This window comes from Saccostrea cucullata, unplaced genomic scaffold, assembly GCF_032062105.1.
Source record: "Saccostrea cucullata isolate Sc308-1 unplaced genomic scaffold, CSIRO_AGI_Scuc_v1 ctg632, whole genome shotgun sequence".
Taxonomy (NCBI): Eukaryota; Metazoa; Mollusca; class Bivalvia; order Ostreida; family Ostreidae; genus Saccostrea; species Saccostrea cuccullata.
In genome coordinates this window covers 150,996-167,483 of record NW_026929605.1, presented here as the reverse complement: position 1 = coordinate 167,483, position 16,488 = coordinate 150,996, and the positions used below count along the sequence as shown (strand labels likewise).

The 16,488-nt window shown below is 32.5% G+C and overlaps 1 protein-coding gene across 2 annotated transcripts; it reads right to left on the bottom strand.

The window, feature by feature from the left end:
* Positions 1 to 4,644: 4,644 nt before the first annotated feature.
* On the bottom strand, positions 4,645 to 12,838 carry LOC134281394 (solute carrier family 35 member F5-like). Of its 2 annotated transcripts, XM_062763860.1 has the most exons (14): positions 12,770 to 12,838; positions 11,302 to 11,458; positions 10,756 to 10,887; positions 10,566 to 10,631; positions 10,341 to 10,404; positions 10,198 to 10,257; positions 9,936 to 10,072; positions 9,447 to 9,616; positions 8,919 to 9,085; positions 8,453 to 8,612; positions 8,164 to 8,254; positions 7,655 to 7,809; positions 5,596 to 5,622; positions 4,645 to 4,786 (listed from the first exon to the last, which is right to left on the bottom strand). In XM_062763860.1, exons 2-14 carry the CDS (start codon positions 11,404 to 11,406, stop codon positions 4,732 to 4,734), a joined length of 1,389 nt encoding a protein of 462 aa, XP_062619844.1. In that variant the 5' UTR covers positions 11,407 to 11,458; positions 12,770 to 12,838; the 3' UTR covers positions 4,645 to 4,731. The 2 variants fall into 2 exon arrangements, with proteins under 2 accessions (XP_062619844.1, XP_062619845.1); XM_062763861.1 differs by lacking the exon at positions 5,596 to 5,622.
* Between the last annotated feature and the right edge of the window lie 3,650 nt (positions 12,839 to 16,488).

The following is a 16,488-nucleotide window of genomic DNA, read 5'->3' as shown; positions in this document are numbered from 1 at the left end:
CAATATAATCGTATGATTCATGTAAGAAATTCATTTTCCTTTGTAAATGAGCCCGGCTCTCTGTACTTCTAAATACTTTGATTTTTTTTAATTGGATGGTTTTAGAAGCATACCAATAGAATTAAATTACAGAAACCATTTACATAATTTTTTAAAAAGAATTTCGAACAAAATTGTTTCGTCGTTTTTTTTCTCATAAATTTAAAAAAAATATACAGTAGACAAATCAATAACTTCATCCTGTAATTTTTTGAATCATGCATTTTAATGTAAAGATTTTGTAGGAGTGGGTGAAAAATTAATAACATGTAATTGTCCATATCTAAATATACAGTCAGTTACTGTTTTGTATGATATATTTTTCCTGACAATTGTCTGTGAACTGGCTGAGTTTTGAAATGTCAGATTTTTGTAGAGATGTAAGCATCTTAGAAAATTCATCATATTATTTTATGACTTAATTTAAAAAAATCCCCTTCATTCTAATGATTTTGTTTTGTAATTTTATTTTATGAAGTGAATTTTACAGAGTATGAATTCCATTCTGTTCACGTGCCAGAAGCTTTGATATGCTAAGCCTTGTAAAGCCTTACATGTTACGGAAATATAAAAGGACACCCCTATCCCCTGCACTACGTCCAAAATAAAACATAATGCAAGCATGTCGTTGCGGTTTTATGTCGTGTATTTTCAGCATTGAATTTTTTTTATGTCTGACTCAGCATTTACCTGAAGAAATAAAACCCGACCCTGAACTTATAACGGTTTTTTGTCAATCAAAACAAATAAAATCATTATATGTGCTTATACATGTATAATGATAATTATATATCCATAATTTGATGGCATGTTAAACAATATATTCCACACTGATAAGTGCAATGAGATTATAAGTCCAGTGAAGAAATTGGTTTTCAACTTTTTAGCATGATAAGTGATCTGTTAAAAGACATTCAATGCTGATCAAGCTTTTTTTAAAGACAAAGTTCTTCATGGTTTCAGGGATTTTTTTGCAGATAATGCTTAAAACATTTGAACTATGTATAAAAAACAAAAACACGTAAGTACCAAAGAGTTACAAGTATATTAAGTTTGGAGATCTTGAAAATTAATACCCATAAATGTAGTTTAAATAACAAAAAAGATTTTTTTCTTTCATTTTACAGTATTTTATTACTTTGTTTATTTTGAAAACTCATCTTTTTCAACAGAGTTCCACATATCTCAATATAAGATAAATAGATTCAATATAAATATTTTTATCTATATATATATTCTCTCTCTCTCTCTCTCTCATCAGATTAACTTGACCAGCTCTATTTAAGTTAGTACATTTAGAACATTTTTTTTCATTTTGCTTGTTTTAATTTCTCAAAATTGAAGTGTCTTAGTGCAACAAGAAAATAATTAAGACAAAACAACGTTTTTAAAGTTTAAATTATTTAATCATGATTCATGAAACGGTAGATACTATACATGTATATTTTTTTAAAAAATGAAATTCGTTATTAGATTATTTCATGCAAAAAAAAAAAGCTATGGATGAAAGATTTAAAAAAAAATTAAAGTACGTTTGTTCAATGCTACAGGTTTCCTTTTTTTTCTTTGTTTTTCCTTTTCTACATTAATGGGACCTTGTTCCCAAAGTACAACAATATTTTTATTTAAAAAATTATAATGATGCTTAAGTGTTTATATCTCTTTTATAATCCAGGAGCAAATTCATGCGAATGACAGTCCCTCTCTGGTACCCCTGTTACATCGATTGTTGACATCAGAGTTATCTCTCCTATTTTTTATTTATAGAAAATACAAACATCTTGACTGTCATTCTTACACATTTTTGCTAAATTTGTAAAAACGTAGAAGATATATGTTTAGTTTCAACATTAGTACAAACAATTTAACAAAAGATTAAGCAGTATGCACCGATGGATCAATGTTCTGTCTATCTGTCCCTGTCTGGATCAATGTTTACATGAAAATTGTGATCGACGCGATAGCGAGAGTGGTGGATCGGATCTCAAAAAAAGGAAGACAATTTTCCTTTGCAATATTTTAACAATGTACTCCTGTCTAAATTGTATCCTAAATCTAGTATAAATATGTAAATAAATTAAAATTTATCTATCTAGAGTATAGAGGTTGATTTATAATCCTATCAGGAAAGCACCTTGTCGACAGCTTCTCATCTTCGGCGAAGATGACAGCCTAATTCTATACATGTAGGAAAACTATTGGTATTAGAGACGTATAATAGATGTTTGTTAAGAAACCAGTTCTAGATGTTTTTATTGATATCTATTAAAATCAGTGGATTGAGAGATTCGAATATTGATTAAATTAATTTATCAGTGAAAATATATTCAACATGTTGGAAACAGCAATAAAAACCCTGGATGCGTCAAACGTCAAAACACGTGGTTAAAGAAATTCTGCGTCGAAGTTCACCGTCAGTCTGCAACGTCACATCTTTATGACGTTATTTCTCTGTTTTAGCAAAAATGCCATAAGGCCCTTTTGTCATGGGCGCAATCATTTGGTATACATACCCCACTAATTAAGTTCTTTCAAATGACACCAAGGTCAAGGACCTTGTGACCTTGACTGTGACCTGTATGCTAAAAATAGGTTTTTCGTACCTTTGCCATAATTTTCGAACCATAGAAGATAGAGACTGCATATTTAGTATGCATACTCCACTCATTAATCTCTTTCAAATGACACCAAGGTCAATGACCTTGTGACCTTAACTGTGACCTATATGCTAAAAATAGTTTTTTCATACCTTTCGTACCTTTGCCATAATTTTCGAAACATAGAAGATAGAGACTGCATATTTAGTATGCATGCATACTCCACTCATTAATCTCTTTCAAATGACACCAAGATCAATTACCTTGTGACCTTGACTGTGACCTGTATGCTAAAAACAGTTTTTTCATACCTTTGCCATAACTTCTGACCCATGAGAGATAGAGACTTCATATTTGGTATCCGTACTTTACCAATCAAGTACTTTCAAATGACACCAAGGTCAATGGCCTTGTGACCTTGACTGTGACATATATGCTAAAAATAGCTTTTTCAAAATTTTGTTGCCACAGGGTGCATAGTGTTTCACAAACACATCTTGTTATTAAGTAATTTTAGGGGAAAACAGGCCAAGTACAAGAACCCAGAGATGTAATACAAAAACAATAATTTACAAACATAAAACTGAAGTTCCTTTATTTCATGATTAAGGAGTACAGAGTATTATGGAACTTTAAACTCTCAGAGTAGCAAGCCTCAGGAAAAAGAAAAAAAAATTTGTCTAGAATTTACATACATTATCAGATTTAACTCCATTATTTAATGTAGGATATAAATATAACTTTCTCACTTTTGCATGCTCTCAACAACTGTGCCTGTATAAACAAACACATCATAGTCCTTTTCGTAATAAAATATTGCACAACTGGTCTTAATTAAAACAAATATCACAATCTTAGTACTACATTTGATATGATTAGTTATATTAAATTATACATATATCTGTCTACTCTGAAGTTTATAATTTTTTAGTCCTATAAGGAGCACTAAAGTACACCTGTATTGCATATTAAAAAAAAACATGCTATTATTTTGAAGTCTCAGCAAACTGAAAAACAGAACAATTCAGATAACATACATTCACAATAACGAATTAAAAAAGAATTTTATGGAATGACTTTTTCTGTCCTCCTGAATATAAAAAAAATCAAAACTTGAACAAAATATTGTACATTTTATCACACATTCTTACCTACAAACATTAAAGTGGCTTCTGCTTAAATGAGCTCATAATACATGAAGTTGAACAGGAACTGTTTGAAATGAAATCTGTTTCTTGCTATAAAAAAAAAACAAACAAAAACAAAGAAGAAAGACTTCATGTCACTTCATCATAGCAAGGATTTTTGCTTAAGTTCCTTTTATTCCTAATAGTGATGTTTGAAGGAAAAGGTGTCAAAAAAGAAGTTTCTGTTCTGAACTCGTAAAATAAGTACATAAATCACTGGTGCTCTACATCAGTAATTGTAAGGAGGACACTCTCTTCAATAAATGTTGTGTACATTCTGTAACCCCATATTTTATCATATTATTTATAAGTATTTGGTTACTTTGTAAAGCCAGGGTAACATTTTATATATGCCTAGTACATGGATCTAGTTGTTGATAATTATTCTGTACACTGATTTTGAGATAATCCCATATATATGAATTAAAAATACAAGCAATGTGGTGTAGAATTTTTTCAAACTTATCTTCATGTGTAAAATGATATACAGTCAAACTTCGTTATCTCAAACCTGATGGCACTGAGAAAAAACTCTGAGGTATCTCAGGATTCAAGATATCGCAGGTAAAATACTTTAAGAATATGTGGTTGGGACTTCCAAATCACTACGACATATCCATGGTATTCAAGACATCTGACTTCAAGATACCAAAGTTCAACTGTATATTTATAATTGATCTGATGAATTGCTACTTTTTTTGAATATTTTTTTAAAACTTTCTAAAGAAAAGATTTGTAAAAGATCCCTCCCCCTCAAAAAAACAAGATAAAATTATTAAAATATTTGCATTGACTAACGGAAATATCTTTTTTTTTTAGTATTAAATTAACAAGTATTAGTCATAAACAAGCATAACAAGACAGTAAAAAACAAAATGACCAGATCACAGGTTGTGGGGTAACGCCAATCAGGAACTGCCTTCTATTAGACTCTCGCTCTGTTCCCTGTCCATTTCTCGTACCCTAAAGTAGAAAAAGTAACGTGATGTATATATATAGTATGCATTATAGTATACATAGTATAATACATGTGTATGTGGTATGCATATTCCTTAAATATGTGACAATTTGACGAAGTACACAGTTTTTACTCTTTAAAAAAAAAAATAGATAATGTTTGTACATCATTTATTCAAAAAAAGTTGCGATTTCAAAAAATTTAGAGAAGAAAAAGTTATTATTCACTTGTGTGCCAATTTATACAGAAAGTATTAATTCAAAAGCAAAATACTTTTTAAAAATACCCACAAAGTTGTCTCCATACTATCACAAAAATTAAATGGTAATAATTTGAATGATTACTGCAGTAATACACAGTAAAACTTAGGTATCTTGGACCTCAATATCTCAAATACATGTACTATGGATATGTTGAAATGAGTTTGAAAACCAATCCGTCAGTCTATATATGAATTTTAACATTGATATCTTGAATCCTTGGATAATATATATCTTTTTTTTTTTGGTCCAATTGAGTTCAAGATAACAAAGTTTGACTGTGTATTTCATCGCTTTATTTATTATGAATTCTTCAAAAATTTTGATAATTCTATAACAGTGAAAGGTGGGAAACTCAACTTAGTGCTTTCACACTTGGCAAAATCAACAATGTTCTACAAAAGCATGAATATCAACACATAGAAGTTAAAGACAAATTCTGTGCAAATATTTCACTTTAAAAGCTTTAGAAATTCTGGAAGAGCAAAAGGATTAGCTGCAGGGACCAGCTATTAAGAACACCTTGAACTGTAAATTTGTTAAAAATTGAATACCTAATTTGAACGCAATTGCTCCCAGCTCTGTAAATTGAGGAAATATTGTAGTAAAATAGTTTTATAGAGACATAAATCATAAAATACAAGGTACTGTTAAACTTATTTATACAGGTAGTAAACTTCAAAGGGCCTGCAAATTCACTTTAATAGCATGCATGTATGTATCTGTAAGTTGTTATACTCCTATTAAAGTATACATAGTGAATTTTCAATATAAACTTTTTCATTTAAGTTTGACAACAAAATATATTTCAAATGTTTTCAGATGACTTGTGTTTCAAATATAAATACTGACAGCATTTATAAGAACATATCTTTAAAGATTGCTGTAAAAGATGTAAACTGTCTTATTTATAACTTCTAGGGGACACATAATATAACCATAAATTCACAACATCTCAGTCCGAAAACCTTACAACCAATTGTTAGGAATTTGCCAGGGATTGAAAAAAAAAACCTTTTCTTTATTAAAAAATTCACTATATCCATGTTCTAACTTAATAAGTTTTATGGTAGTGTAAAATTATAATATATGCTGTAGTTGGAAATTTGTGAATGCTTTGTTCTAGGTCATTTTCACCTACAGGATATATTTTCGATTTACATTAAACAGTTTAAAATGATGTTATCATAAACAAGTCACTACCGTGGACTCCGGTAATTACAATGTTCATTTTGTCATGGTAAAATATTGTAATACCGAGGGCAATGTCATAAAAGTTCCCAATAAAATCTAGTGGGTTTGGTTTACATTGACATATAAAATTAATAAACATATTTAAGAAATGAATTTAATTTTTGAAGATTCATGAGGTTATGAACTACGATGCTTCATGTCGGCCTATTTCATGAAACGCGTTAGCGCTTCATGATAAATATGTCGGTGTGAAGCATTGTAGTTCATATACCTCATGAATCTTCAAAAATTAAATTCATTTCTTATATTTACATTATTTTTCTGATGAGTATCAAAAAATTTACGCCATTCAACTGACATTTTAAAAGCAAAACGGTTTGCACTATAGTTTTATGTCAAGAGCGGTATTGTGACGTGACAATGGAGATATTCATGCGTCCATGGCAGTTCATGAGAAAATGAACAATGCTCCTGTTTGCAAAGAATCTTAAGAAAATTTATTTGGAAATGTAAATATTTAGAGTTTTGTCCTCTATACATGTAATTATGATTCATCCCTCAACAGAAGCAAAACACATATGGTATATGCATCATTAGAATGAATGAAATGCTACATGTATACAGTGTAATTTATTGGAAAGCTCTTGAATATAGTTCCCAGACCATTTCATGTTGTAATATAAACATACCATAGTCTTTGTCAGAAGAATAAATACTGCATATTACAGGAAAAGAATGTAAAATTTCTGTCGAAATCTCGGAGAACTTTTTAAATCCTATTATCTGATTTCAATAGATACATAATGTTCAAATAAGAGATTTTTGCATATACAGTGGTCAATGCAATCTGCCTGACATCACAATAGCTGTGTTTGCCAATACGGATCCTGCAAGCCTAAATTCATGTTTATATCTTACAGTTATAGATAAAATCCTTGAAAACAGTCAAGAGATTTATTTTCATGTTTTGTCTGAATACCTTTTCAAATAAATGGGGGGAAATCTTTACATCAGTGTTGGACATGCGAATATATATTCCCCAGTACTATGGGAGGCTATAAGGGCATGCCACCCTGGACATTCTCTGATAAATATTATTGATTTTGCATTTTGACTTTAATCTGTGGGGTAATTCTAGTATTTTCATACTGATAAATTTTTTATGTTGCATGATTTTTTTCATATCCCTATAAAGATTTATAGCTGATATTGGTCTAGGGTTGATACAGCATGAGATATGGAAAGGGTATAAATCATTTTCTATTTAGGTAATACCACATACTCAATAGAGTATAAGGACTTTTTTAATTAGGCAATACATTAAAAATGCCTGTATCAATGAGTGTAAATAGTCTGATTCACTACACTTGTGTGAAAAGCTGTAAATGACAGAAATGGGGTTTATGGAATATAACTAACCTGGGCAGCAATCTTCGTCGACAGAAGCAATGTAGGACCTTCTTGAAGCACAGTAAAACAGGGTCCCATGTTTCATAATGCGTCAGAAGACTGACAGCGAAAAATGCCAGGAATACGGGAACAGAACCCACATAAAACAACCAGTTGTATGTCACCTAAAACATATAAAATAAATACCAAATATTAAAGATATATATTTTTTATATAGATTTTTTTATTAGATTAAGTTATTCCCCTTTGATCTTCACAGTTTAGCAAATTTTTTCCTATTCAGGCTATTCATCATATTTATGACATTTATCAGAAATTAGAATCTAAAAATATTAGAGATTATTATTTTGATAAGCTAGTGACTGATTTTTTTGTTCTCAAATTCAATAGTTTTTCAAATCTTTACAAAGGTATTGTCAATAACATTGATCACATTCTATACAATAGATCCCATGGTATGGCAACTTTTAACAATCATTCTACACTGGGAACTTGTTTGACAAAAAAATTATTCTTACCCCTTTCCATAGTACATCAGCCAACATGGTTAAAGGAATGGTCAAGCTTAGAGCAAGAGTTGCAATCAGGGAGGAGGTCAGGAAACATCCCCTAAAACAGTAATCAACACATAAAATACCATACCTCCATAATCAAGAGGCTATCTTTGTTAAAATAACATTCAAAATACCCCCCCTCTCCAAAAAATAGCTCTTAAACCAAATCGCAATATTCTTTCTCATTAATTGAAAAGTACATATTTACTATAAAGAGAAATAGTAATTTCTCTTAGATAAAGTTTATACTTACCAAAGCCATAAAACTTCTGACAATACTGTTCCAATCAAACCATTGATAGTAATGAACAACCACTGGCGAGAATTGGGCAGAGTAAAGACCTCAGTCCCGCTGAAGTGAAGAATGAAAAATCCCGGCCACAAAAGGAGAACGCATAACAGTCCAACAAAACCTAAAAGATTGCAAAATCACAATCAGTTTTCCACTGGAAATGCTACACCCCACAAAGTTAAAATGGAGACATTTAATCCAAAAGATAACTTTTGACCCATCTCTGAATAATTTTTTTTTCTCTGAGAAAGGAAATCAACAACCTATCTTAATCATAAAATTTTTATTTTAAATCCTAAGCAATCAATTGTTTATCTTTATTAACCATTTTATTTGATGAAATTCGATGCACACGATGTAAATATTAGATCACAGTGTGACATTTTCTTAAAATAATTTACAAACTGCCAAACATTTATGGTTTTACCAAAGAACATGGTGATGTCCAGTTTATCTTCATGGTCAACTCGCCGCCGAAGGGAAACGAGATAGAGAGCATACAACATGGAGCCACATAGAGCCCACAATGCCCCCACAGGAATCTTGTCCTCAAATGAAAGATCAGCTATACTGACCATCACTATTCCTCCAATACTATAATAAAAATATACTATCAGAAAGAAAATCCTCTAACTTAAATTGGAAGCCTTGAATTTAATAATGAGATTTAATAATGTTTTATTACTACAAGATTGCAGTATATAAAACCTTTGTAAAATAAATTTTCTACTTGGGGTATAAATTACTTAAAGCTTTTATCACACTTTTATCATATTGAACACTACAAAATAAAATAAACAAGTCTTAATTGAATAATTGACATGTTGGATGTAAAATGTAGCAGTAACAGAGATAATAATTTTTATTTCTCTCTAATATGTAGAAGAAAATTTTACATAAACAATATTTCTAGGTTTATTTTGCACTAAATGAGACCAAGAACTAGCTTAAATACCTGAGAAAAACTGCAAATAATTTGGAGAGGGTGAATCTGTCGGCACTGGAGCTGGGGTACAGAGCTGCACAGATGAGGGTGAAAAGTCCTGAGGTTGAGGACAGGACATTCACAATGCCCGCCTCAGTGTCCCTCAGGGCTTCCTGGTATGAAAAATTCCCCACAAACCACTGCAGAAAAAAAATTATTTATGTAAGTACTAATAAGACCTGTCCCACATATTCACTTGTATGCATTCAGACACTTATTTCAATGGTGTAGGTTATACTGTTTATTGTCAGTTTAGTAACATGGACTTCATGTACATGTACCATACTCTTTTGCTAGTATATCTAACTTGCTTATGGCTAAAGGGTAAACATAATATCCATCCCAAAGTGAATATCCCTTTAAAGGCTTATTGTACTTTATTGTGTCCTTGAACCTTGTCCTCATTTCTTGCCAGTAAGCCTAAGTGACCTGTATATAGTATTTTCTCAGCAAACTTACCAACACACAAAACAACAGTGCCAGTTTAGCTACTTGTTTTACAGTGAGCTTGGACATGGCACGTAAACGAGATTCTTCTGCCCGCAATGACGCAGAATAAGACAGCCGGGCTATCACAGCATCTTCAGCGTAAGTTTCTACATAGATAAAAATAAATAAAATGCATGAAATTCGTTGATTTGTTAAAAAGAAGGTAAAGAAGGAAGTTATGTACAAAAAATTGTCAGTTTTTAATTAAAAAAAAAAAACGGGGAAAATTTACCTGAGAGTTGTCGGACTTCATTCACCTTGCTAAATCTCACAGAACGATTTAATGAGGTAGCTGAAAAGACAATAAAAACCTTATAGTTCAGTTCAGTAAATACAATTGAATAATTATTTAGAGAAATCTTTAAAATAACATACAATCATCTGATTCTGTTCCACTGGCTTTGTCATCGAATTTTGCTGGAACATACTGGGGTTCACTCTGTATAAAAAACAAAGGTTATGTTTATAACAATGTAAAATACTCAGTATTGCAGAGATCATTTTACGCAACCTTAAACGCTTTTCCTGATAAGTGCATAATAAATTCAATGTACAGTCTTCAATATGTGAAACAAAGAGTTGAATGTGTAGAAGTCTCACCAAGGGATCCTGTGTGTTGTGTTCCCTTTCATCTTCACCATTATTGATTGTCAAAGTCAAATTCATCTGTAAAAGAAGAAAGTTTTTGGTTTCATTTTGAATCAAGGGTTTGAAAAGCCTGGTTTATAAAATTAGTTTACTATTTGAAACATTTATTACAGGTGTTAAATTAGAACACTCTATTACTTACTGTGCTAGATTTTCTGCACTGCATTCTCCATGGCTCAAAGAATATAAATCCAAGGAGATAAATGCTAAACATGCTGGTCTTGATATAAGTAGTGAAGAATGGTTTGTCATAGTGAGTGTCTTTGAATATATACTGCAAATACAAATAGAAGGTATTTTTAAACCATTGATATCTAATATGATTTAATAATACCATTAATATTTTGATAAATAATGAAAGTATATGTCTTTGACATAGTTCTGTAAACAAAGAAGCAATTTCTATAAAGACTATTTAAAATAACATAATTTTTTTGTAATGTATGTAATGTAATAAATTTGTAAGGTTTGCCATAATTTAACACGTTTAACAAACTTAGATTTCCAAATCTGTCAATTCATTGAGCAAAATGTAAAAAAAATTAAAATAGCAACACATGAAGTGTGATTGTTCATATTTTCACTCCAAACAATAACTATTATGAACATGATGAAATGGCTAAAACACTTTTATGAGGTGCATTGATTAACTGACTAAGAGAGAGATATTGAAATCAAGTTAACATACCTCAGTCACTTCTGAAGATGCAACCCAAATTAAATCTACAATAAGCAGGACAAAAATTCCCAGAATCAACCTCTTCACCTTACTCAGGCCATTTAGGCCAAACATCTTCCTAGTTCAGTGCTTCAACTTACTCCATTTTGCATTGGCCAATCATAACCTAAATAATAAAAAAATCATAAATTGCAGAAGCAGTTTAAGCTTTAAACAGTGTAAGACAGAATGATTGAGGTGTAGGCTGTCATCAATTCTACATTCTGTATATTTTCCAGAATCAAAACATAAAGGCCTGTGAAGAGAAGTAAATGTAGGGGAAAGCCTTTCCACTTCTCTAAGGACTGAAAAATTACACTTGACATCTTTAGTCCTCAAATATTTCCATTTCTAATTTTTCCTCTGTGATAACTCTTTAAAAGTTAGTGGAGATGATTTCTTGGTAATTCTACCAGAATGTAAATTAGGCAAATCAATTAGGTCAAGAGCTTAGGAGGCCTAATATGCATGTAAATCTCGTGCGCGTCTGTTTTTGTGACCGATGCTAAGGAGGCCAAATATGCATGTAAATTTCGTGCTGCTGTCTTTGTGTTTGATGTCGGTTGGCAAGGACTATTGAAATTGGCATGGGAGTCCTCATATAATTTCAATCTATTTAGTCTACATTTTAAGAATCTAAATCTACAATTTCATTTCACAATGAAATGGAAATATAAGGAATCACTATCTAGTTAGTATAGTATGCCAGGGACATCAATGATAGTGGGAAACCTGGGATAATTTAATTATGCATAACAGGCTTCACCCGTTATGCAAATTACCCCACGCTTCCCACTATCATTGATGCCCTGGCATACTCTACTAACTAGACAGGATTCCTTAAATATTTGCTTATATATTATTATGATGATATTCTTAACTATTACGAATACTAACTCAATTTTTTAAAATTGATTTATTACATTTGATTTTTTCATGTTTCTATTTATACAGTGGATGTAATTGATCATAAGAATATGATATCCTTTTTATATCAACTGTTGTAATTCCACTAAAATTTTTAAAAGGGTTATGAATCAAATTAAAGTTAATACATGTAGTTTCACAAGACAGGGGCCCATGATAGCTTGAACTTAATAAAAAAAATTCTTTTGTTATTATTGTAGTTCTGGGAAGTAATTTGTATTTATTGCTTCTCATTGTATTGTAACGTATAACATATATCATCATATTCCCATAATTAATCATTAAGCCGTATTGCTTTCTTTAAGGCACCTGTTTGTAAGTGTTTGAGTCTCATTGATCACGCTGATTAAGACGTCAGGGATGTCAATGAAGGACAAGCTGACATCTTGCTTGTAATGCATCATTACAACTTTTCATAGGTATTTGAAATTGATTGGAATGCCTACTAATTATGTACAATGTTTATTAAAGAGATTCATTAAATTCAGCTCGTCTAAAGCATTTATCTTACCCTAAATCAGATGCAATAAAATATATTCCATTTTCTTTCTGCCAAATGACAACATAAAGGAAATGAAGGTGTCTACGTAATTACTCCTCAAAATCGGTCAGGTATTTTATTTCCGGAATATGATCAGATATCGGATCAGAAAGCCTAGCCCTAGCCCACAGGCACCTGACGTTACTTATTTTTCTTTTCATAGAAAAAAAATATACCCATACCTAATAATATTAGGTATGGGTATATTTTTTTATTAAAAGAAAAATAAGTAACGTCAGGTGCCTGCATGTGTCCTAGCCCTAAATGATATTTACAAAAAACTATATACGCACGCTAACTCCCGATTCCCGCTTATATTTTACGACTATTTAATTCAATATTAAAGACAATTTGGCTATAGAATCTTTGTTTAATACAAAGAACAGTTCAATGGTAGTCGTTTAATTATTTTAATACCAGTGCCAAATGGTAAAATATCCCCAATTCCAGCTCTTGAAATAAGGGGGGGGGGGGGGTTAGAAGCTATTTTCCACTGAAGTCGGCCTATAAAGCATCACCGTTTTGTGAAATAGTCTTAGATATGATCAAATGTTTCTTAAATCTTTTCTTATGATTTACGCATATAAAATTAATGATACATATTAGTAAAATATAATGTTTCAATGGCTAAAGCACTTGGAAATTGCTGAAAAAGGAAACATTTTTTGTCGTTTTTTGTATATAAACATATGCCCCCCCCCCCCCCCCCCTCGTGACAGCCGGATGGCTTGGGGAAAGGAGGTCTTGTACACTTCTGTTCTGGTGTATGGTACAAAGAATAGGCATGGCCTCTGGTTCTCAACGATGCTGGATATACGTATGTAGCTCTCCACCGAGATGTCTAAAAGATGGTAGTACTTGGGCCCTTTCCCGACGGATCAACAGTGTCTGCCATTGGAGCTACTGCAGCATGGATGTTACGCTGCTTTTAATGCGTTGGTAATCCCCAATGGCGAATCTAGCTGCCCTATGCTGTACCGCCGCAACCTTCTTGGTGCTCTCCTTCTGGGCTTTACTCCACATGCCAGAGTCCACAGGGGCCTGTAACATACTGTATTTGATTTTATGTAATCACTATATGTATACAAAAAGAGAAAGGGAAACAACGTCTGCTCGAATTTACACAGGGTCGATCTCGGAAATGACTCGTGTTTTCAATAAAATACCTTGCGGTTAGTGAAATAACGTCTGGGATCATTCAGTAATAATCACTCTTTAATAAAAATACCACCGCGGTCATTTAAGAATCGTGTAAGTCGTGTTTTGCAGATCCGATATCCTGTCATGCAAGTGATGTAGTTTAAGTCGTCCACTAAATTCGCTAAACATTGCATCCAATATTTAACGCAAGATGTGATTGGTCAATGGTGCTTTTCTAGAACAGATCTGACCAATCACGCTCCGCCTTTTACCAATCATGGGTTTTTCCAAAATGTCGTCTGTTCTGGGCTCGAGCCTCTCTGTGAACGAAAAAAGCTACCGTATTTATTCAAATCGGAGATGTTGTACCTTTTAATTGCAATTAACAAAAGAAAAAGATGATTTTCGTTAACGCTTGATCTTTACTTTGTGTTTTCCATCTCCGGAAAGACTTCAAAACTGGAGAAAATGTGCGAATTTTGCCTCGTTTTAGTGGACGACTTAAAGTACATCGACTCGCACAACGGGATATCGAATTAGTATTACACAACTTAAACGCTATAAAAAGTAACGAGGTTTCTGTTTCATTAAAGAATATTTATTGTAGTATGATTTCTAGTTATAATTTAATTGGCTACATCCTTTTTTCTATGAAATACGAAATATTTCCGAGATCGACCCTGTGTAAATTCGGGCTGACGTTGTTTCCCTTTCTTTTTTTCCATATATATAGTGATTACGTAAAATCAAAAACAGTATGTTACCGGCCCCTGTGCCAGAGTCATATTCGATGGTAGGTCGTACCGGTGTGGAGTTACACTGTGCCTTGATGTTGGTTGGACAGCGGCTGATGTTTTGCCTAGGAAGGCCAGGATGAAGTTGACCTTTTTAGTGATCTTGTCTATGTGCGTATCCAAGCTGAGGCTCTTGGGGACTGTAAGACCACGATACTTGACGGGATCGGTGGTGTTCAGGACCTCACCGTGGATAGTGTATTTGGTACCTAGTAGGGGCATTCGGTTGGAAACCCGTAGGACTTCACATTCATCTGGATTAAAGACTATTGGATGGAACCGCATAAGGCACTTGTCTTACCACTCCTGAAGCTTGTTGAGGCCGCTTTCAAGATGGCCTGGTCTTCTGGAGCCCGTTTTACAAAAGATCTTACGATTAAGACCAAAAACTCAAGTTGATTGTAAAATTTGGCAAAATTGATTATTCTGTGTAAAATTGCTATTGTAAACAAAATCTACTACATTTCTTTCAAATTCATTCTAATGTTAATTAGAAAGTTATATGCAGAATTTATTTTTGGTCTTAATCCCTTACTTATACAGCAGTATACATGTACCTTCATCACCTGCATACGGAGTTTATATATCTCAGTTGATTCGATACGCAGGAGCATGCTCTATGTATGAACAGTTTCTAAAACGAGGTAAATTATTGACAAACAAATTGATGACAGAATAATATCAACAGTCTAGTCTATAAAATTTATCATTGAGTCAAATGCTGACTGACGTTTTTCATACTAATTCTTAGTCCAATATTTATACTCTGAATTGACGACGGATATTTACTTATTTCCCGATCATGACAGGGAGCGTGCGGCGGGTGTGACCGGTCGGCAGGGGATGCTCTCTCCACCATGGTTTCTGATCCCACCTCTGATGTTTTGGAGGTCCGTATATGCTCTGCTCCTGTATTGTACATGCATTGTTTTATGGATTGTTGATCTTGAATACTGTTCGTTATCTCCATATGTTTCCTTCGTAAGTTCCTTTGTAAATCGGGCCCCTTGTGACATCAGCAAAGAGTCGAGTGGTGGTTGAGAATAATGATGACAGGTCATTGATGAAGACCAAGAAGAGCAGTAGGCCTAAGACAGTTCCCCTGGGGACTCCTGATAAGACAGTGGTTGATTATGATAGGCAATCGAATGCAACACATTCTTTGCTTCCAGTAAGGAAGCTCCAGATTTAATCATGGGTTTGACCTCTTATGTCATAAACTCATAGTGGTGTAGTTTCATCAGTATTAGTATAGTCGGTTGTGTGGGGACCTTCTCATTAAAATTTTTCCTGTGTATCTTTCAAAATACTCAATCAGTTTTCGATATTAAAAAGCCAGCAAAAGTACTGTTTTTGATGAGAACTGACATCTAAGTACTGTTCTACGAGTAAATTCTGTTATCTTTCCTGATGCATATCTGCATCATTCTCAAATTTTCTACGTATCAGTTAAACACGAGAAATCTATCTATATATCTAAACTAGTCGTTTGACCCAAGAAAAAAACTCCAGAATGTGGAATATCATATTAACCTCGACATAATTACTGGATTGTTAATTTGGATTCATATCAACATAAGGCGGCAACATCAGCAAGCAAATGTGAATAAAAATATATCCATATAGTCTGTTTTTTAAATTCCTTTAAAAGAAAACTGAATTAGAAAAATGGTCAGTCTAAACCTTATTTTCAATAAAATCACGTAAAACAAAATTATAAATTTAATTTTTGTGACTGATATTTCATTCTCGTCC

Bases quoted from the DNA above. Each gene is read 5' to 3' on its own strand.
- LOC134281394 (XM_062763860.1), bottom strand. From the start codon at position 11,406: ATGTTTGGCCTAAATGGCCTGAGTAAGGTGAAGAGGTTGATTCTGGGA. The intron at 10,405-10,565 runs GTGAGACTTCTA...TTTTTTATACAG, and splicing joins ACAACACACAGGATCCCTTG to AGTGAACCCCAGTATGTTCC. The intron at 8,255-8,452 runs GTAAGTATAAAC...TTACTGTTTTAG, and splicing joins TCAGAAGTTTTATGGCTTTG to GGGATGTTTCCTGACCTCCT.